General features: G+C 39.2%; 1 protein-coding gene across 2 annotated transcripts in view; it reads left to right on the top strand.

The window, feature by feature from the left end:
• The first annotated feature begins 215 nt into the window (after positions 1–215).
• LOC111155528 (mannose receptor C-type 1) overlaps positions 216–21,839 on the top strand; it is a 101,218-nt gene continuing 79,594 nt past the window's right edge. The window contains exons 1-5 of one of the 2 annotated variants that reach the window (XM_022515698.1): positions 5,251–5,368; positions 5,563–5,565; positions 12,875–13,276; positions 16,768–16,941; positions 21,254–21,418. In XM_022515698.1, coding sequence (XP_022371406.1) covers positions 5,251–5,368; positions 5,563–5,565; positions 12,875–13,276; positions 16,768–16,941; positions 21,254–21,418 — 862 coding nt within the window. Of the gene's footprint in view, positions 571–5,250; positions 5,369–5,562; positions 5,566–12,874; positions 13,277–16,767; positions 16,942–21,253; positions 21,419–21,839 lie in introns of those variants that run through there. The other variant, XM_022515699.1, reaches the window with a different exon arrangement.

Here is a 21,839-nt window from a genome sequence, read left to right as displayed (position 1 = left end):
CTGCTGAGGGACCGTTGGCTCAGCTGCTTCACCGAGGGAAGCCCAACTTTCCAGGCCAGGTAATGGCCTCCTGTTTGCTTTTCACACAGCCCTTCTGAGTCAGCCCTGAGTCACACAGCTGTTTCACTTCTCCCCTTCTCTGCAGGCCAGCCTGGCTCCGCGTTTCTCACCATCACCCTTTCGCCACCCTCCCTTCCTCACCCCTCTCCCACATGTGTCCCTTTCTTCCCTTCCTCTGTGTCTGCTCTTCTCAGAAGTTAGCTTACAAAGCAAAGTTGTAACTTTGAATTCCTGTTTTTCCAACTACCATCATGTGACAGGATATCTCCTTATTGGAGGTTTTCCCTAATTTCAGAAGCCCTTTAAAAGTGAGAGCTTCCTCCACACCTCTTTTCAGCAGGGCAGCTCGAGACCAGAGTAGGGGAAGGGGTGATTGGGTGCCTGCATTGTTTTGGTTTCTTCCAACCCCCTCCTCTCCATTAGTGCAAGTGAAGGATAAACTGTGGGACATGAGGCTGTCCCTGCTCCTGGTTTTCTTCCCTCTCATTCCGGTCGCTGTACAGCTATTGGGTAAGTTGACTGAAGTGGAAGCTTTCTGACTTGGGGCCTGGGGGAGATGGCACACCTTCCCTTTTGGGTCAAGGTTAATGGATTCCTTTTAATACCGTGGTGAGGAGGAAAGCAAAAGTCCCCTGCACTTCCAGGTCTGCGGGGGAAACGGTTTTCCTCCTCTTGGAAGCCAGGAACGTGGAGTAGGGAGGCTGCTTCTCAGGCCAGAGGTGCTACCTCACCCCCAGCCCCAAAGAACCCCTGTTTCCTCCTGACTTCTTTCACGTCCCATGGTTCCTTCCCTGTTCTGTTCTTAGAGGCATTTCCTCTGTAGTTTGTTCTGGTTTTCAATTCACAATATTCCTGTCTAAGCACCAAGAAATATCTTCTGAATATTTTTGGCCAAAAGGAGGGCGGCACTGCTCTCTTTCTTCATGGTGGGTCTAAGGACGGGGTCATAGATCATCCTCCAAGGACAGATTCCATGAGGTTTTCACAACGCGTCTCTTTCTGTGAACAAACGTTTTAATCATCCATAGATTTTTCGAGCTACAAAGTTCATCAGTATTCTAAGTTGTTCAAACTGATTTACACTTGTTTTCTTCCCCCCCTTTTTTTTTTCCTGGAGACTGGTGATTACTCACGAGGAACAGAATCATAGCTTTTCAATTCTTAAAGACATTGTCGAGTCTCCCTTTTCTTTTCTAGTCCTTTAGACTCAGACTGTTTAACTTCAGAATGAGAGTACCCATTAGAATTTTCTTTCCCTTTTGAAATGAGATCAAAGGGATCTCAACTTTGAACTTTGGTTCCTGATCTCTCCTCTTTTCTCCCAAATGAGCACAGGTCATCTGTGTGCATTCTGTTCTAAGGGCACTCCACACTCTCCATGTAATGGTGCGGGCGGGACTGGGGCACACCAGTAAGACAGAAATGCCCACCACCAGGAGACTTCCAGAGAGGGTGCTGATCACAGAAAACATTAAATCATAATGAGCATTAAGTAGTGGTAATTATATGGGGGCAGTTGGGTGACTCAGTCAGTTAAGTATCCGGCTCTTAACCTCAGCTCAGGTCTTAATCTTAGATGGTGAGTTCAAACCTCATGCTGGGCTCCATGCTGGTGTAGAGCCTACTAAAAAAAAAAAAAAAAAAAAAAAAAAAGGAAAAAAAAGTAGTAGTGAGTACAAAAGCCCAAGTGAAAGACCCCTGCCCTTGCCAGGGAGCTACTTAATAATCTGTGTTTTAGATTCCCTGTTTATAAAATGGGTGGTATGATGTTACCTGCACCAAGTTTTTGCAAGGATTCAATGAGTTACAACATGGAAAATGTTTAGAACATAGTCTGGCCCATAGGAAGGCTTCCCAAGTGCTAGCTATTAAAAGTAGTGACTTCTTGTTCCCACAGCAGTAACAAATTATCCAATAAAAGCAGTATATTAAGCATTTAGAGGAGAGATTTTCCAAGGAACCGTGCTGAGGTTCCTGGAGCCTGAAAAGATATTTTACCTTATTGCTGGCTACAAAGCATATCTCTCAGTGAGTAAGGGGTGCTGGAGGAGGAGATGCTTAACCCAAGTGGGAGGAGACCACAGGCTGGGGTTAGACATTAACACAGTGTTTGTCTTGCTAGTCTGTCTTGCTGCAGGGAATTAATGTATGCTTCAGGGCCCCAAAGGTTAAAACTAAGACCAGTGAAAATCTAAGAGTTGTGCTGTCTTAGATAGGATAGTCTGCTTAGGAGTGAGTTCGCTGTCACTGAAGGTCTTTAAACAGAATGTCAATGAACAATTCGAGGGCTCTGTAAGCGACCTGGATTCTAACCCAGGCAGTCCAATAGAAACATCATTGGTTAAATTATGTAGCCATGCTAAAAAAGTAAAAAGAAACAGGTGACATTGATTCTTATGAATATATTTTATTTAACCCAATATATCCAAAATATTTTCAGTGAAGATCACTAATATCACCTGATCATTTTTATCAGGATAAAATATATGCGGATATTTTTATATTGATTTTTTTAAACATTAAATTTTCAAAATCCAGTATATATTTTGTACTTAGGGCACATTTCAAATCAGACTGGCCTCATTTCAAGCGTACAATAGACCCTCAGGGCTGATAGCCACCATATTGGGCAGCATAGGTACTAATTTTCTTTAAACTGACTCAACGTTTTGGGGCAAGAAATGTTTCTCAATTTGCTTAGGAAAGTTTCCCTCCTTGAGACAGCAGGATGCCTTGCTCTGATGAATGTCTTCCTCTTCTTAGGCACAAATATGGGGGAAGCAGGGAGGTGCTAAAGATGTGTTTACTCAGAGAATTTGAAAAAAAAAATGGGTAACAGAGCCCCTTCCAAATTTTTTTTCTCTAACTTGAAAGGCTATAATTCTGATTTTACCTTTTCTTGGTTCACACAGCACATGGACAGAGGTTAGTTACTGCTTCATAATAAAGCAGTAGAACAAAGGGTATTTGAATTCCCATACCCCTTGCACCAGCTGCCCTGGGTCCTAACCCATGAAGAAAACCCACAGAAAGGTCTCCCTACTTTCTGTGGTTTGTTTGTTTGTTTGTTTATTTATAACTCAGAACACTTTCTCTTACCTCCCATAGTGCATCCCGCATCATCAATGCTGGGAGTACCCACATCATACCTCGAGGGGCCAGGAGCCCAAGCTTAAGCGGGGAGTGGGGGTGAGGGGGTGGTACATGGAATTCTGCTTCTCTTGCCCTACTATCTGTTAGCAGGAAGAGTTGCATTCAGCACTAATGTTTAGATCTCAGTGGGGATATAGTCATAGTAGTGATATAGTGAGAGATGTTCAGACACAGAGGTTAGACCTCAGCTGAGAACTTTAGCTTGAAATGGAATGGCTTAGCTCATTAGCAATGGTGTGTTAGTAAACTTAACAATCGATTCTCAGAGAAGAGGACAAAAAGCACTGATTTGTGGCATTTAGTGATTTCCATGGTGTAAGATTCCTGCTACAGTTGATTTCAAACTACGAATGCTATGTCATGGGAGGCAGAGTTGGAAAAGATGCCAACAATAAGACCTCACTAGCCAATGAGTGTAAAACAAATACAGTGAACATGATCCCTGGCTCAGTCTCATGCAGCATCCAACCTCTGTGTTTTATAGGTAAGAAAATTGAAGTCCTGACAGGTTAAGTGATCTTTCCAGAGTCCCACAACTAGTTAATGGCACAACCCATTTAGTGCTTAGGAGTCCTGACTCCCAAGGGAGTATTCTTTCTATTAAAGAGAAGTGATGTGTTTTCTTGCTGAATGAGTGTTTGGTTAATACCAATCTAGAATTCTTCAAGAAACAATTCCCCACTGCCACTCCCTTTGTCATTTTAATTTTCATGAAATTTTCCTTATGATATTTCTATTTTTCTTTATTTCTAGTCTCTTCATTTCTTCCTTTACATACGACTTCTTTTAGATACCAGATTTAAGACACACTTTATCTAAAGTTACTAAGCAAAACCAAGTTCTTGTCATCGTTTTTTTTTTTTTTTGCCTCCATTGTTCTTATATTTGTCTATTTTTCCTGCTATTGTTCCAAACTTCATCTGACTTTTCTGAAATTGAAACATGGAGTTCTGCATATGTAGGATATTGTGGTTAATGGTTAGATGACACTTGTCTTGCTAATGAGAATTCAGCACCTTGTGAGGACGCTGAACTTAATTTCTCAGGGTCAGTACATATGGCCCTGTAAAGGACCAATGATGGTTAAATGTGAACTTTACAGGGCCCTATGTGCTCAACCTCAGTTAAAGACAAAAACCCTTGCTCTCAAAAGGGAGCTAGAGACCATAGGTATCCTTCAACACTCAGATCTGGCTTCTGGGACTGGTAGGCAAGCAGCTAAGGGAGAACTAAGAAGTCACAGAGGCCACAAGAGGAGTGGAACAAAAGGAAAGCAGCTTCTGAAATCACATATTTCCATAGCTGAGAGGGAGTCAAACTGATGTCAAAATGAGAACACTAATGTCCTCTTGCCTCTTGGCTACCATCCAACTTTGTTGGGTGGAAACATCATGTGGTTAGTTTGGGCCATACAGGAGACAGTCAGAACACAAACGAGAGTAAAGGTGGTAAGAAAACAAGGACCCTTTCAAAAAATTGAAACTGACGTCAGAAAGAGAAAGCATTCTAAGACAAATTTGTCCACTTACAAACCAAGTTAAAGTCACAAAGCACGTTCAGATCCCTCGTTCCATTCATTAGTCATTTTCAGATCCTTCACAATAGCCCCATGAGGTAAGATGGGTAGGTGTTACCGCCCACCTTTTACTACATGAGAAAACAGGCTCAGAAGTTAGCTAGCCACTAAGGACCAGAGCTGATTCTTGACTATTGTCTTCTGACTCTGACGCTAAGAATTTGCCAGCTGGAGTATGTTGACAAGGAAAGACATAAAATGTGCTCAAAACAACAGTATTTCAAAAAAGGACTTAGTCCCTCTATTTGTATCAACTGTTTAGGCTTTTCACTTAAGGAGGGGAAGGAAGGCCTTAACCCTGCAATATTTACTGTACACAAAATGATATGCTGGGTTTTTTACACAAATTATCTCATTCAGAAATTTATAGCAAGTCTATCATGGAACATTATTATCCCTATTTTACAGATGAGGAAATCAAGGCAAGAATGGTTAATTTAACTGAGCAACACAACTAGTGAATGATGGACGCAGAATCTGATCACAAGTTTGCTGACCCCAAAGAATATACTTTTCTCTACCACATCACTTGTCTCTTGAGTTTGGAAACTCTGGAGTCTCCATCATCTCTGCTCTTCTGTTCCTTTCCTGGGCTGCTGCAACAGCTCTATTTTCTCTAGTCTCATCTTCTTTTCAACCATTTCATGCTGTCTTCAAGACTGATTTTTCCAAGTTAATGATAATACTTAACATGTATACAGTAATTTCCACACATCAGGAACTGTTCTCAGTGCTTTATTTAGAAGATCTCATAGGATCCTTACAACAACCAGCAGGTTCTATTATTTCCCTCTCATTTTTCAGATAGAGAAAAGGAAGCACAGAGTAGTTTAGAAACTTGACCAAAGTCCTATAGCCAGTGAGCATCAGAGCTCTGATTATGTCATGCTCATATAGATGTGATACATAAAGACAATTAATTAGTTAGCATGACTGTGAGGGGAAGAAGAAAGAAGAAAGAGTGGTGTAGGTTCAAAACCTACAGATTTTGCTTGTTTGTCCTAGGATTGGGGGAGGGCCTGGCAATCTGAGGTTGAAGATCTAGGAGAGAAAGAAAGGAAGAGAACAAGTTGAGAGGCAGAAGGGGGTAGCATCCAGGACACAGGTAAAGAGATCAGCAGACTGAGGGTGACCTGCTGAGACGAGAGTGAACAAAATCAGTAAGGTTGTAGCTATTCATATCTTTAGGAAGTGAGACAGGAGGTTGGAGAAATTTCTTTTTATTTTAAATATATATATTTTTAAAGATTTTATTTATTTATTTGAGAGCGATCACAAGCAGGCAGAGAGGCAGTCAGAGAGAGAGAAGGGGAAGCAGGCTCCCTGCCGAGCAGAGAGCCCGATGCAGGGCTCGATCCCAGGACCCTGAGATCATGACCTGAGCCAAAGGCAGAGGCTTTAACCCACTGAGCCACCCAGGAGCCCCAGTTGGAGAAATTTCTTACTCCTGCCCTTACCTTTCTCCTGATGTCATAACTCATATTGGATTCACCCTTGTACCTCCCCAAATGGCCAAATGCAGTGACTTAAAGTATTAGGTTCTCTGAAGATTTGGTGAATAAATGAAGGATCAGAGTGAAAACTAAAATAACTCTCAGTTTTTCCTTTATTCTTTTATTTGATATTGCCACACCTAACAGTGTGATCCTTAGTCTGCCCCCTACCCCCAGCGCTTGGCTTAGTTTTTTTGCATGTACTTGGTGTATGACAAATATCTGCTTTTCACTTAACCTTGGTCCTTGCAGGACACCTCTGTAGGTTTTACCTTTATTTACTGAGGCCTTAGGGACAGATTTCTTGGTTTGGGTTGTTTAAGACACTATCTCTGATGGTGATTGGCGTGAAGTCGTTCATATGGGAAACAGTCCCAGGAAACAATGACAGAGGCGTGGGGAGGTGAGACGGGAAGGGTAGGAGCCATGGCCACTGTGGATAGCTGGAGTTCAGCCCTGCTTGGATGCTCTGGGTGATAAGGCAGACTATGTCATCCCACCCAATATGCCAAGGATTGGAGTTGTTTCTTCATCAGCTGCCATCAGTCACTGGTGAAGAGCTCCTCCTGGGGGCCTTCATTCTCCAACCCTTCTTGCCTTCACAGCATGTGGGGACAGGGGCTTTTGATGCACCCCAGGCCCAGACATGCTGTGCTGACATTGAGGAGTGGGCTTGCATGCACCGAAATGGCAAAAGGCAAGAAGAAATAAGTAGGGTTCTGGCAGCACCTGCTACAAAATATCCAATTATTTTCCTTGTATCCAGTTTCTCTATCTTGCAAAAGATCGTTTTTCATGTTTGCAAGTCAGGATTTCATTTATCGATAATGGGGAAGGTCTACAAATGTGTAAGGAAATAGAGCATATAATGGTTCTGTCTCTAGAGGGTCAAATTTAATAACCTAATTTTCTTTGCTAGTCAATTTAGAAATTTCAGTATTTGCTTGATGTTATGGAAAAATGTAAAACTGTTAAAATGTGCTGAAAAGAATATTCACCTTCATGGGGCGCCCGGGTGGCTCAGTTGGTTAGGTGTCTTACTCTTGATCTCAGCTCAGGTCTTGATCTCGGGTTGTGGGTTTGGGCCCTGCATTGGGCTCCTTGCTGGGTGTGGAATGTATTAAAAGAAAAAAAAGAATATTCACACTTACGTTATTGGTTACCTAGTCTTCACTTATTTTGACTTGAGATATTGAACTGAAACTTTGCTTCTTTCCTGTATGTATTTTGACCTTTGAGGTTTCTGCCTTTGAATTAGCTACAGGCAGTATGAGCTCAGTGGGGCACAGAAGTTGTCTTTGGTTTGTCCTTACAATGTTACCCAAACAGTGCCTGGTACATATTTATTGAAAAATTAATATGAGGGACCCCTGGGTGGCTCAGTCGGTTAAGCATCTGCCTTCGTCTCAGGTCATGATCCCAGGGTCCTGAGAGCGGGCCCCATGTCAGGCTCCCTGCTCAGCGGGGAGTCTTCTTCTTCCTCTCCCTCTGCCTGTTGCTCCCTCTGCTTGTGCTCTCTCTCACTCTGTTTCTCTGTGTGTCAAATAAATAAATAAAATCTTCAAAAAAAAAAAAGAAAAATTAATTTGAGGTGAGGAAGATAAAGTTAGAGATGAAAGATGGGTCTCTTCAATTCTGTAAATATATTTCTTTTTTTTTTTTTAAAGATTTTATTTATTTATTTATTTATTTGACAGAGAGAGAGATCACAAGTAGGCAGAGAGGCAGGCATACAGAGAGGGGAAAGCAGGCTCCTTGCCGAGCAGACAGCCGGATGCGGGGCTCAATCCCAGGACCCTGGGATCATGACCTGAGCTGAAGGCAGAGGCTTTAACCCACTGAGCCACCCAGGCACCCCCAATTCTGTAAATATATTTCTGATGTGTATTTAAAAAGCAGAAAGAAAAACACACATTCAATCCCATAATTGAGATGGCAGAGAAAGGAATATAACAATTCTACTGTCCTCATTTGTTAGCTTTATGCTGTTTCTATTATAATTACATAACTAGTATAGACAGAGAACAGAATGTTTATATATATAAAACATTGGTATGGTTAATAGTGGCAAAAAAAATACCACAATGTATCTTTTGGTCAAGGCCTTGACTCCATTTAGAGGAAGAAATCAGAGCAACTGCACAGAGACCAGTGATACAAGGAAAACTCCATGTTGATTAGTGGGGGAGAGGAATAATGGATTACTGTGGAATCATAGAGTGATAATGTTGCATTTCCTTATATTGTCTAGCAAAGACAATATCAAACTTGCCCTGCTCCCTAATGTCAAAGATAAATAAAGGAAACCAGAATAGATAAGGTTGAATTGAAATAGAAACTTTTCATTTCCAAGTACTCCTTGTATAAACAATTTATGAATTTTTCTTTGGTAAAAATAAACTTTCAGGGGAAGAAGTAACATGAAATATACCCATCACCATTCATCAGTTATTAAATAAACTAATGTATCTGGGTTATTAGTCAAGATGCTTCATATTAAACTTATGTTCTTTCATGCATTCAGCTAATATTTGTGGACAGAATATTTTGCTCCAAAAAAGAGATGATACAGTCCTGAATCAGAAAGATTAAGTCTTTCTACTTGTGGGATTTACATTCCAGTAAAAGGACATGGACAAAACATAACTAAATGATTTTTTAAAAAGAGTATATTTTAAGATGGTTATGAACATCATATAGAAAAAGAGCAAAATTTGGATCATCTGCTCACTAAGGACTTGACACTTGAGCTGGGACCTTAAAGAACATCCAAGAAGAGGGAACTTGAACTATGAAGTTTCTCAAGTGGAAATGAAGGGTTTGAGGAACAGAAAGGCCTTGTGGCTGGAAGGTGGTGGATGAGAACAGGGACAGGATCATGTCCTCCCTAGGGAGCTAGGATGTGGAGGTTGATGTTTTCCTCTTGTGTACAAAAGCACACTCTTAAAGGATTTAAAGTTTTGGGAAAATACAGTTAAAGACAAAATCTCTTCCAAACTTAGAAAACCTCTCATCAAGGTAGAAGAAAAAGAAAAAAAAAATGATGGTGGAATAAGCACTCAACCAGAATGGGATACATATCACAGGTAATCTGCTAAAACAAAGAAATTGGACTCTTCTACATCATTAAGTGGAAACAACCCATTACATTTGGGAGGTACTGCAATTTGGAGTCAGGTGGCAAATTAGGCCCATCTCACCCAGGAAGCTGGGAGTTCAAGGGTTATCTTCTTTGATGCTTGCATTTCAAAGAGAGGAAGACCAGAGTGAGACTATCCTGGCTTGGTCTAGTGTGTTGGCCATAGTGATAGAGAGAAAATAATGGATTAGAATATATATATTTGCCAGGGTTCTCCAGAAAAATAGAAATAATAGGGTATGTGAGTGTGTTTATATGTGTGTGTATCCCTATACCTATCTATCATCCATCTATCTATCTATCTATCTATCTATCTATCTATCTATCTATATATATATCTATCATCTATCCATCCATCTATCCGTCATCTTCTGTCTCTCTTTCCGGAGATATTGAAGGAATTGGATCCTGCAGTTGTGAAGGCTGGCAAGTACAAAATCTACAGAGGTAGACTGGCAGGCTGGAAACTCAAGAAAGAATTGATATTGTAGCACAAGTCCAAAGGCAATCTGGAGGTAGAGTTTTGTCTTCTTTAGGGACCTCTGTCTGTTATCTCTAAAGACCTTCAACTGACTGGATGAGGCCCACCCACAGTACAGAGGATAATGTACTTAAATTTGACTGACTCAAATGTTAATTTTATCAAATAAACAAATGAACAAACAAACCCTCACAGCAACATCCAGACTGCTGTTTAACCAAATATCTGGGTACTATGACCTAGCCATGCTGACACAAAATTGTCACAGTATATTTTTGGGTAGAGCCAGTAGATTCTGCTTTTGTTCTAGAAAGTGAAGGAGAGCTGGGTATCCAGGATGTCCTAGGTTTTTGGCTTATGGATATTAGTGGACGATGTCACCATTAATGAAAAACAGAAGATTGGACGTTTGCCATGATATTTAGAGAAAAATTAAGATGGAACTACAGATGAAAATTAAGTACATGAAATGAAAGTCAAATAAGTATACAAATCTCCAAAGGAAGAACACTATTTATGCATGAAAACTTTCAAGCACCTTACCTTAAATGGCTGGTGACCAACTGGTTGTATGACTGAATTTGGGTGATGAACAAATGTTGGCTGTTCAGTGATGCTGACATATGATGCAGAAGATATTACTGTTGATGAGATGTTACTAAGCTAAATTATCTAAAAAGTGGAAGATAAGTCTCAATAGGGAAACAATTGGCAGAATAGAAAACAAATTAAATGTAAAGGGCCATATAGTTGAGTTTACAGATCTATATGACAAAATTTTCAGACTTCATTACCATTTTAGATTAGAAGAACCTAGATGTACATTTATGTGAGGTAAATGATCATAGCAATTGGGTTTTTTTTTAACTTTTTGTTTTCCTATCTCCTGTTTTATTATGAACAAGACAGCATATTATTAATATTTTTATTTTATTGCCAATGCAGAAAGTTACTCATCTTGTCACACAAGGACATAAGCAGCAACAAGATGAGATCAAGTCTGGGAAGGAGTTCAGCTAGATGGGAGGGGCTCCGGTGGGACATCGCATGCTCAGTTGACAGATGTCAACTCCATAGACACCAACAGAAGCAGGTGTTATGAGTTGAGACTCTATTGAGTCCCAATTCCAAGAAATCAAACCAAGAAAAATGAGAACCCCATTCCGAGGAAGCCTGGCCAAATTTCAAAGTGGCATCAAATTAGGAAACCAGATAGGTTAGAGGCAGGAGGTTTCTAACAAGTGTGGGACAAGAGCAGATGCAGGAGCAGGCTAGGGAAAGCTAATCTTTGAAGGCACAGATCTTCGTAAGCCCTAAACTGATGGTCCAAGAACTGATCTCAGAACATAATGGTGCTAACCTGACAGGGGTGTTGAGGACAGTAAGTAGAATACGGCTTATGAAAATGTTTTGTAAATGGTGAAGGACTCTGCTGTGGTACTTTTATGACTTTGTTATATTTCACTGGGATGCTTTGATTTAAAATAATGATCTAATTACTCAGACCCTCAAAAATCTGAAATTCTATCAGCTCATTTTGAAAGAACACTTGTGTAGAAGGAATTCAGTAAATCTTTAGAAGTAATATTTGATATTTATGTCATAAAATGAAAAGTCAGTTCTTTTCATTTGTCTATTCTTAAAAAAAAATAAAAAGGAAAAAACTTTACATGAATGCTGTTTTAAGGGGAAAAATATGCTTACCAGATCTTTTTCTTTTTCTTCTTTCTTTCTTTCTCTCTCTCTCAATCTCTCTCTCTTCCTTCCTTCCTTCCTTCCTCCCACCCTCTCTCCCTCCTTCCCTTCCTTTCTTTCTTTCTTTCTTTTGGCAAGAGGAAGTTTAGTTTTGCCAGATAGCAGCTATGTACTCTAAGTATAAGCCATCTACACATATTTATTTAAATTACCAGCCCCAAATTATAAGTATAAAACAATACTGTTATTTGTAGTTATTGTCCAAATTATTACCACAAATGAAATAAAAACATATTTACTTAACCTTTACTGTGAACTTGACAAATTATTACACTTACAAGTACATTTTTATATCTTTTTGTTATACAAAGTCTAGCATGAGTATGCCAATGAAATGAAAGTTAAAATTATATAAAAGATACTAACTTATAGCTCTAGATGCTACACTATTAAGTTATCTATTGTTGCAAGGGAAAACAGAACAAAATAAAACACTTCTCTAGCAGGGCTCTCCAGAAAGCATTTAGTTCAAAGATTTGCCAAACATAAGGGTAAAAGTTCCTAAAATAAAACTATGTTTTAAGTTATGAAAAACCTCACCAATATTATAATTAGAATAATTATGTATGAGCTTCCTCTATCTCAAAGAGAGTAGGAATGGATCAGATTTCAAAATTCTATTCCAGGGTACACATATATCTAATTCTACAGCTTACTGTATTCATATCTAAATTTTTCTTTTTTTTAAGATTTTATTTATTTATTTGCCAGAGAAAGAGCAAGAGAGCGTGAGAGTACAAGCAGGGGGAGCAGCAGGCAGAGGGAGAAGCAGGATCCCCACTGAGCAGGGAGCCCAACATGGGGCTCAATCCCAGGACCCTGGGATCATGACCCGAGCTGAAGGCAGACGCTTAACCATTGAGCCACCCAAGCGTCCCTCATATCCAAATTTTCTTTACTCAGATAGTTATTATTTCTTTCTCTGCTCTCGACCTTTTATGTTTACTACACTAAAATTTGTGTGCATTTAAGGCAGGCTTTTAGTAATGCTCCCATAATGAACTAGGATGTCTTAAGGATGTCTTTCTGGCCAGTTGCTGGGGCCTGGGAAGAGGCCCCTCATCCCATTCTCTCTTTCCAGTCTCAAGGACATCCCCCCTTCTCCTGGGATCATAAGTTTTCTGGAAATGGAAACATTGGGAATTTTGACCTAAAACATTCTTTGTTCCATGTATCCACTTAAACATTTTCTTGTTCTTTTTTTCTTTTTTAAACAGACACTAAGCAATTTTTAATATATAATGAAGATCACAAGCGCTGTGTGGAAGCATTAAGTCCCAGTGCAGTGCAAACAGCGGTTTGCAACCAAGACAATGAAGCACAGAAATTCCGATGGGTGTCTGAATCCCGGCTTATGAGTGTTGCTTTTAAATTATGTGTGGGGGTACCATCGAAAACGGACTGGGTGGCTGTCACTCTGTATGCCTGTGACCCGAAGAGCGAACTTCAGAAATGGGAGTGCAAAAATGACACACTTTTGGGGATCAAGGGAGAAGATTTATTTTTTAACTATGGCAACAAACAAGAAAAGAATATTATGCTTTACAAGGGTTCCGGTTTATGGAGCAGATGGAAAATCTATGGGACCACAGATGATTTATGCTCTAGAGGTTATGAAGGTAAGAAACATGGACTATCTTGACTTTCTGTCAAATTTTTCTCATCTTTCGTAGTTGGAACCTAATTCAAGAAAGTAAGTATATTCTTCTTTAGTCTGTGCTAGAATTACTGATTGATTATGTTTGTGTTTTAAACTATTCTGTGTGCTATGAGAAAATGACAGTGAATAAATATAGTAAAAATTACTGAATGATACTTTAGCTGTTTATAATTAATGGAATGACTGTGTGTGTGTGTGTGTGTGTGTGTGTGTGTGTGTGTGTAACTTCTGCTAAGGCTTTTTTTTAACTATGGATTATGATTTTAAAAAATGAATTTTCACTCTGGCCTTTGACCAAAAGCTTCCTCCTATTTGACATTATCTGGTTGTAGTGATAAATGAATTTAACCAGATGTCTCTTTTCCTTTGGTGTAAGCTATCCCTAGAGAAATGACCCATGGAAAATCATTCTTTCCCAAGTCAGACTGCCTAAAATGAAATCTTGACATTCCTTGATCTTTTAAGTTTCTCAATGTTTCTCTGTCACCTTATGGGTATTAAAAGACTGTACTAATCAGAAGATTAGAAAGGCTAAGGAATTAGCCTATAAATTAACATGCAACATAGTCCACTATTTTAGAAAGCGGTAACACCTGTGGGCAGAAAATAATTTTATATGAATTTGGTTCCTTAAGCTGTTGAAGGTTAAATAAAACCAGAGTATTTAGTTTTCTCTTATCTTGGCCAAATTTCATTCTCTGGTGGCTTGACAGAAACAACATAACACAAAACAGAACTGGAAGCCTTTTACAAAGCCTCTTTGTATCAGATGACGTTATAAGCACATTCCAGGTTTGGACACTTGGTTATTTGGAAGTCTTATCAAGAATGACCTCAAGGTCAGAGGAAGAGATTACCTGTTTCCAAAATTACTGTGTTACTGAGGCTACAAAGATTGGTTGAACCTCGTTGTCATAGCTCATCAGAGCCTGGGAGTCAGATATTTGTAAGGCCACAATTTGTCAGCTTCCCATTTTCCTTCTTTATGAAGAGAAGGAAAAGTAGGTATTGAAGAAGAGAGAGAAGAAGAGTTCAGAAAGAGGCTATCCTGAGGCATTTCTTGAACATAATGAAGGTTTAGAAGTTATAGGGGAAGCAGCCTAAGTAGTATAACCTTACAGGGGAAACTTGATAGAAAACTTTAGCAGGACAAGAGTGAATCAAACTTGACTGAGTCAAATTCCACAGATAGGACAGTAGTCCTAATTGAGGGATTCCAAACAAAGAAGATTGCCATTAAGATGTTGGACTTCTTATTTTATTTAAAAATATATCACTGAAGTTGCAGAGACCCCACTTCTAATCCCCACCATCCTTTGTGCTCTCCTGCTAATTTGAGAAGAATATGCATAGGGTTAGGATGGTGGTTCTCAAACTACATGTTTAAGAATCACCAGGAAATCTTGTCAAAAGTGCAAATACCAAGGTTCCCAAGGACATGGGGGTAGAGGGGAAAAGGTCTAAAAATCTATTGCGTTATTTCTGTGAGCACCTGGGTGGTTGGAAGAAGACTGACCACATTTTGCCTGCTCCCCAAATCTCTCTCGGTACTTAAGATTTTTTCTGCTAGAAGGTCTAGCACTTCAGAGTGATCTTGGAATCTACTCACTGGAATACACCTTCGATCTGAAGACAACGTAGAGAGGGTCTACGTAGAGTCTGTTTCTCTAAAGAAAACTTGAGGAAGACAGCTGGCTGGGGTCAGGGATTATTTTAGAATAATGAAATCAGAATTGCAGACTTAGAAGGATCTGAGTGTTGTCTGAGAATTTGGACCATAGAGGAAGAAAAATTGACTGCAGTTACATGACTTGTCAGTGAAGTGGTTGGAATAGAACTTGGTTCTTTAGGCCTCATCAGGACTTTGTTAAATAAGTTGGGTTACTCCTAAAAAGGCCATTTCTGACTGAGAACTATAAACCAGCACTGGAAATTTCTTGGCTAATTTAATGAACAGTACAACTAGCCCTGAGGTGGTCTTAACAGATTTTCTTCATGTGAAGGAACAGGAGACCTAGTGATTAAGAGTGGCATAATTATATCTAAATCCAGGATGTTCCTTATACAATATATGATTTGGAAAACTGGTCCTGTAACGTAGTGGGGCAAAAGCTAGAGTTGCCTTTTGAAGTTCCTAACAACTAGCTAATTGGCGAAAAAGTAATTTTGTGATAAATGAAAATAAACCTAGCTTGTCAGGGGGACTGGATAAGTACAGTGAGGAAAGGGAAAGGAAAGAGGGTAAGGAACTTAATGTGCGTTATGATTTTAGTATATGTTAGGTGTTGTGCTGTATGTTTTACAAATTTTATAGTGTCTAAATTGGATTTTGAGATGCCTTTGGGGGACTTTTTAAAGTCATAGAATCTAAAACACTTAATTGAGAAAAGAGTGTTTTTATCCTGGACAAATTTTCTCTGTAGAAGGTTATTGTTTCCCCAGGGGGTGTCCCTACAGAGACACTAAATATTTTGGAGAATGTGGCTATGGGGAGTGGTATGGTTTTGGTGGAGATTTGAGCTTCTCTAATCCTTTGGCTTCAGCCAAACTATAATCAATGATGATTTTTTATTTGTTTCAATTTTGTCTTTTAGGTAAACCCAGAGATTCCCATTTTCTCTGTCTGAATTCAGTTTTAAGAAAGACAAATATTGGGGCACCTGGGTGGCTCAGTGGGTTAAATCCTCTGCCTTCAGCTCAGGTCATGATCCCAGGTCCTGGGATCGAGCCCCACATCGGGCTCTCTGCTCAGCAGGGAGCCTGCTTCCTCCCCTCTCTCTCTCTCTGCCTGCCTCTCTGCCTACTTGTGATCTCTCTCTCTCTCTCTCTCTCTGTCAAATAAATAAAATCTTTAAAAAAAAAAAAGAAAGACAAATATTAACTGTCAATGATATCCAATGGTTTTGAGTGCTTTCTTTCCATGATGTGGATTAGAGAGTTATATCCAAATTCTGACCCTTTCTCATAATCATTGTTGAGGGACTCCAATAGAGGCTAGCTTGACAGGAAGTGGTAGGGGGGCATTTAACTTTTGGCTGTGTGTTTGAGTTACACAGCTGTAATGCTATTTTTCCATCTAGAGAGTCATTCATTCTATAATTCCAAGCAAGAGGAAGAATGGCTTCTTCCCTTTTTTGGGAGAAATGCAAAAGTTAAGACAGGTGTCAGAAGAACTTACTACTTTTGCCTCACATGAAGAAAGAGGAAAATCTGTCCTAAAAGACAGCAGATATGAGGTGGTATTAGAGCTGTTCCTAATACAGGATGCTGTGTGTACTCAGCAAACGATGGGGGTAGAGAGAGAAGGCAGAGAGAAATGAATTCCCTGTGTGGAAATATCCAATGTGGTCAGAGAAGGAAGACCCCATTCTTTCAGCACCCTTCTTATTGGAAAGCCATGGGTCAGAAGATTGACTGACATTGTAAGTGTGATCAATGTATCTTTTCTAGACATGTACACGCTGCTGGGCAATGCCAATGGGGCAACGTGTGCCTTTCCATTCAAGTTTGAAAACAAGTGGTATGCAGATTGCACAAGTGCTGGACGATCAGACGGATGGCTGTGGTGTGGGACCACTGCAGACTATGATGCGGACAAGCTATTTGGATATTGTCCCTTGAAATGTAAGTAACGTTATCACCAAGAAAAGTTTGCCACATTTAGTACAGCACGGTGGCGATAGACCTTGTGTTTATTGAGACCATTTTCCCCCTCAAAGTTATTTCTCATTTACTGACTTGTCACACTCTACCACAACCCTGGGCAGATGTGATGGTGAAGGTGTCCGGCTGAAGCCCAGACACAGTTCTTTTGACCCTCAGCCCTACGCTGCATCACATGACCCCTTTATTTCTGCCAACTGCTTCTTTCCTTCAATGTTTTCTGCTACTATCTGTTATTTTCTAAGACTGTATGACAAATTATACTGTTTATGATACAATATATACTGAATATCCCCCCAGGGTTTACCTTTATTAAGCCATAGATCAAAAATAAAATTTAAACAAGTATATAGTTTGATGGAACAAAAGAGATATGAAGGGCTCCTGACTTTTTGCCAATATAATGAAAAGGACTTCTTTCCCTGAAAGTCGTAGTAATGAATATTAATGATTTTAAATTTAATTTAAGAACAGTATCATTGAATTTAATGTAGCTGTGAATCAAATGGAAGTGGATTATTTTTATGCTTGAAGGGATTTTTAAAATGAAAACCTATTATTGCAGTAATACAAAATAAGTAGCTTTGCATGGTATTGATGGGAAAGCAGCCAGAACATAAGAATTCTCCTACGTTCCTTCCACACTCAAGAATCTGTAAAGAGTGGTGCCTGGGTGGCTTAGTTGGTTAAGCATCTGCCTTCACCTCAGGTCATGATCCCAGTGTCTGGGGATCCAGCCCCATGTCAGGCTCTCTGCTTAGTGGGGAGTCTGCTTATCCTTCTGCCTGCCACTCCTCCTGTACCTGTTCTCACTCTCTCATTCTCTTTCTCTCTCAAATAAATAAAACCTTAAAAAAAAAAAAGAATCTGTAAAGAAACAGTGTAACAGGTTTGGGTGCAGCGGAGGAGGACATCAGCCTTGGGAGAAGGGGTTGGGACTCAAGAAGGAGGCAAGGGAGAGGTTCTTCTACTTTCCCTGTTACCCTACATCGTCAGCCTGCTGCCAGCTACCACCTTCCTTTTTCTACCCCCTAAAGTTCTTACTGTCTGCCCTCTTGCTCCTTCAGACTTTATGGATCACACAGCTCCCATTTTGTGCTATTACCCAGAACTTTCTCCTGCTGGCCTGCAGAGGGATGGGTGCTGGAGAAGAGTCTGGGTGAAGATGTGGTCCGGGATGGTCGTAAGGCCACAGGAATTGCAAGAGCATTGCTTACAACTGAATTGTGGGGACCCCACATCCACATATAGTCACATTATTCCAAGCACTACTGTGAAATAATTCACAAAATGTTTTAGTGTTTTTTAAGTTAAATCCCGAAGTCTAAGAATCATACTTATTTCTCTCTTTTGATTTATAATCCCACTTAAAATAAATTTGATTTTTCAGCTCCATATATTTATTATAATTCTGTCCTTTGTGCAGTCCCTATGTTCTGGGTGAGTAACTACAAAAAGAGGCTTGCTTTCCCATTCATAGTGACACTCCTCTCCTGTTGTTGGGTAAATTAATTGAACTTGCCTCTCTTATAACAACTCTTAGAGTTTTGATTCCTGTGAAACGTTTATAGATGTCCAACCTCATTTTAGATGGCTTTTTGTTGGAATCAAGCTATTTTTTTCCCCCTAAGATAAAGAAATACTTGTTTTCCAATGATTGAGGACTGTCTTTCACCTTTACTTAGTAGAAAGGGTATTTTCTGAATCTATTATCATGAAGTTTCTTGGGAGTGTGGATTTTGTGGGTCTAACTAGCATCTCACACTTAAGTGGTGTTGATGAAGGAGTTGTTGAAGGTATGTACGATTTAATCAATCATTAAATGGAAGACAAATAGCTAGTCACTAATCACACACACACACACACACACACAAACCCACAAAAAAAAATCTCACAACCTGGGGATCAATGTGTGTTGGAGCTGTATCCTGAGTATTTTCTTGAATAATCTTTTAGTATTATTACCTCTAATTTATGTCTTCAAAGCCTATACATATATATTTTATTTACTATATATCTTCATATTTTATATGTCTTTAATGTCTATATATATGTATTACTTTTACATTTATCTATAAATATGAAAGTAAAATAACTGTAGGGAATCAAAAAATTATTTGATTTCAATATACATTAAAAATTTAAAGAACATATTATACATTTCATGCCTTTCTTAAAGGGCTTTGTGATTTCCCAATCTATTTCATTTTCCTTGCTCTGTGTTCCTTTCAAAAGAACATTTTAGGGGCACCTGGGTGGCTCAGTGGGTTAAAGCTTCTACCTTCAGCTCAGGTCATGATCCCAGGGTCCTGGGATGGAGCCCTACATTGGGCTCTCTGCTCAGCAGGGAGCCTGCTGCTTCCTTCTCTTTCTCTGCCTACTTGTGATCTCTGTCTGTCAAATAAATAAATAAAATCTTAAAAAAAAAAAAGAACATTTTATTTCCTATTAGCCTTAAAGTAGCGGGTTTAATACGGAAGATGAGGTATCAGTTACTGACCTAGTGACATTTTAATAAGTGCTCTTTGTGGTCCTTTGCATTGTTTATTGTAATGTTTTCCTTCTGTTTAGACATCTATTTTCAAGTATCATGAGAACAGGAAAAGGAAAAAACCCTTTCTCTCAGTTCTCCATAGCTTGCAACTTTAGCTCTCCAAATCAGTTGTGCTGGTTTGTTGCAGGAATTGGAACAATCTGGGGAGGAGTAGGGTCAGCAAACCTCTACACTCATTAAGAAATGGATTTTAATTCCTTGATCTAAAGTGCAAAATATACTTTCTTTAAATGAAGAGAAGAGCTAAATAGCATTTCCTTCTTGGGTCATGTATATCCCCTCTCTTCCATTCCTGGGCAAGAAAATTATCCCTTTTTTTTTTTTTTTTTTTTGGTTTATTTGTTTTGTGTCTCACATTTTCTACCATATTAGACCTCTGAATTTCTAAAAATATGTATTTTAAAACATCTCCATTTTCAAAAAACCCTCAAGTCAGTCTCATTTAAATGATCTCACTTACATGGAGAAGAATCCTTTTGGGTATGGAACTAGTAAGATCTCAGATTGTGATCACTGAAATTAAACATTACCAATTCAAATTTATTTTTATGTAATCATATAGTAATTTTATAATGAAAAGATCTTGGAAATTTTTATGTTGTTGCCTGAATGGAATTTTGATTTTTCTTCCTCTTTGATGTGCCATGGAACCACAGGTTTCATATCCTAGTGTGTGTTGTTTGTCTGAAAAAGGTCACTTTCTTGTCACATACAAAGATTCATGGCAGCATAGGCTATATGCTTACGGGAAACTGGCCAACTTCTTGGCAGGTTGAACACGTCTCAGAAAACTTGAGAAATTACATGATTATTTCTCTTCCTTACAAATAAGTAAAGAGATTATTACTCCCTAGAATTTTTAAGTAGAATTTTATATTATTAAGAAGAGAAAAGGGACATTTTTATAACACTAAGCACATAGAAATACTTCATTTGTTGACTAATTTCCCAAACATCTTAGAAGTAACACCTATAAATTATATTTATCCATTGACACTATTGGCCTTTCATAGGTACAACTAAGTTTATAGAGTATATTGGGAATCATAAAATAGAAAAGGTAAAAATAAGCTCAAAAATGATTTTTTTACTCTGAAAATAACAATCTAACAATCAGCATCTACTAGGATCTGGGGATACACAGATTTAATACATCCTAGAGATGGGGATATGAGGCTTCAGAACTAAGGACAAACCAGTAGTGAGTGACCATGCCTGGGTGTAGGTCCAGTCATCCTGGTGGTGGAGTGCATGACTTTGCCTTCTAAGACCCATGCCTTCAGTCTAAAAAGACCTATCTAGAATGTGAAGGCAAACTATCTACTTGCTGAGAGAAGATTTATATCTTTTCTCTTTCCCCTATATTTTTTTCTAGATTAAGGAATTTGGATTAGCATCTCTATTCTTAATATTTTCATTTGCCTCAGTTCCCAACTCAATTGATCCCAAACATCCCAACACAAAAATGGGAAGACAATGCCTCTCTTTCCTTTCATAGGCATTTGAAAAGAATGAGTTGCAATCGATCTTTTGAAAACTTCCACTCTTCATCAGAGGAGTGAAGAAAATCTCATAGGCACTTAAAAAATAAGTAAAGGAAAAGAAAGGAAAACAAATACGCTTCAGGCAAAAATGCTCCTAGACTCGTTTAAGAAATATTGTTACCTGAAAGTCTCTTCTATGCCTAATGCAGCCAATCGCACTTGACTTCTTTTATAGTTGAGGGCAGTGAAAGCTTATGGAATAAAGACCCGCTGACTGGCATTGCCTACCAGATAAACTCCAAATCTGCTTTAACTTGGCACCAGGCGAGGAGAAGCTGCCAACAACAGAATGCTGAACTCTTGAGTATCACCGAGATTCATGAGCAAACGTACTTGACAGGTAATGATGGGGAAAGAAAACAAAGTTCTAAGTAAGATCATGATGGTTGTATTTTGGTCCAGTTTAGCTTAGAAGCAGATGGCACATGTGATTATAGACATCAGGATAGAGTCAGTCCTGAGCAGATGTTACAAAGGGTGGGGAGTGGGGGGGACAAATGTGCCCCTGGAATGGCAAATAGGTTTTGTCTTAGGAGCCAACTTTCTTCCATCGGTTGTGACGGTCTCAAGAACCTGTGTTAAGAAGGATTCTGAGACTTGATCCAGGTTTAGAATAGAAGATATTGCAATCAATATGTTATGTTCTTAGACAGGGCAAGGGGACTGTGGTGGTCATGTATTCCAGGTCTAATCTGTAGCCAAAGATTTTGCATCAGCATCACAGATGTCAAAAGGAAAAAAGGAAAAGCCAGGGATGAGTC

The sequence above is a fragment of the Enhydra lutris genome, unplaced genomic scaffold (genome assembly GCF_002288905.1).
Source record: "Enhydra lutris kenyoni isolate GAN:26980312 unplaced genomic scaffold, ASM228890v2 scaffoldscaffold42, whole genome shotgun sequence".
In the NCBI taxonomy this organism is placed as follows: Eukaryota; Metazoa; Chordata; class Mammalia; order Carnivora; family Mustelidae; genus Enhydra; species Enhydra lutris.
This window is presented reverse-complemented; position numbering and strand designations above follow the sequence as displayed.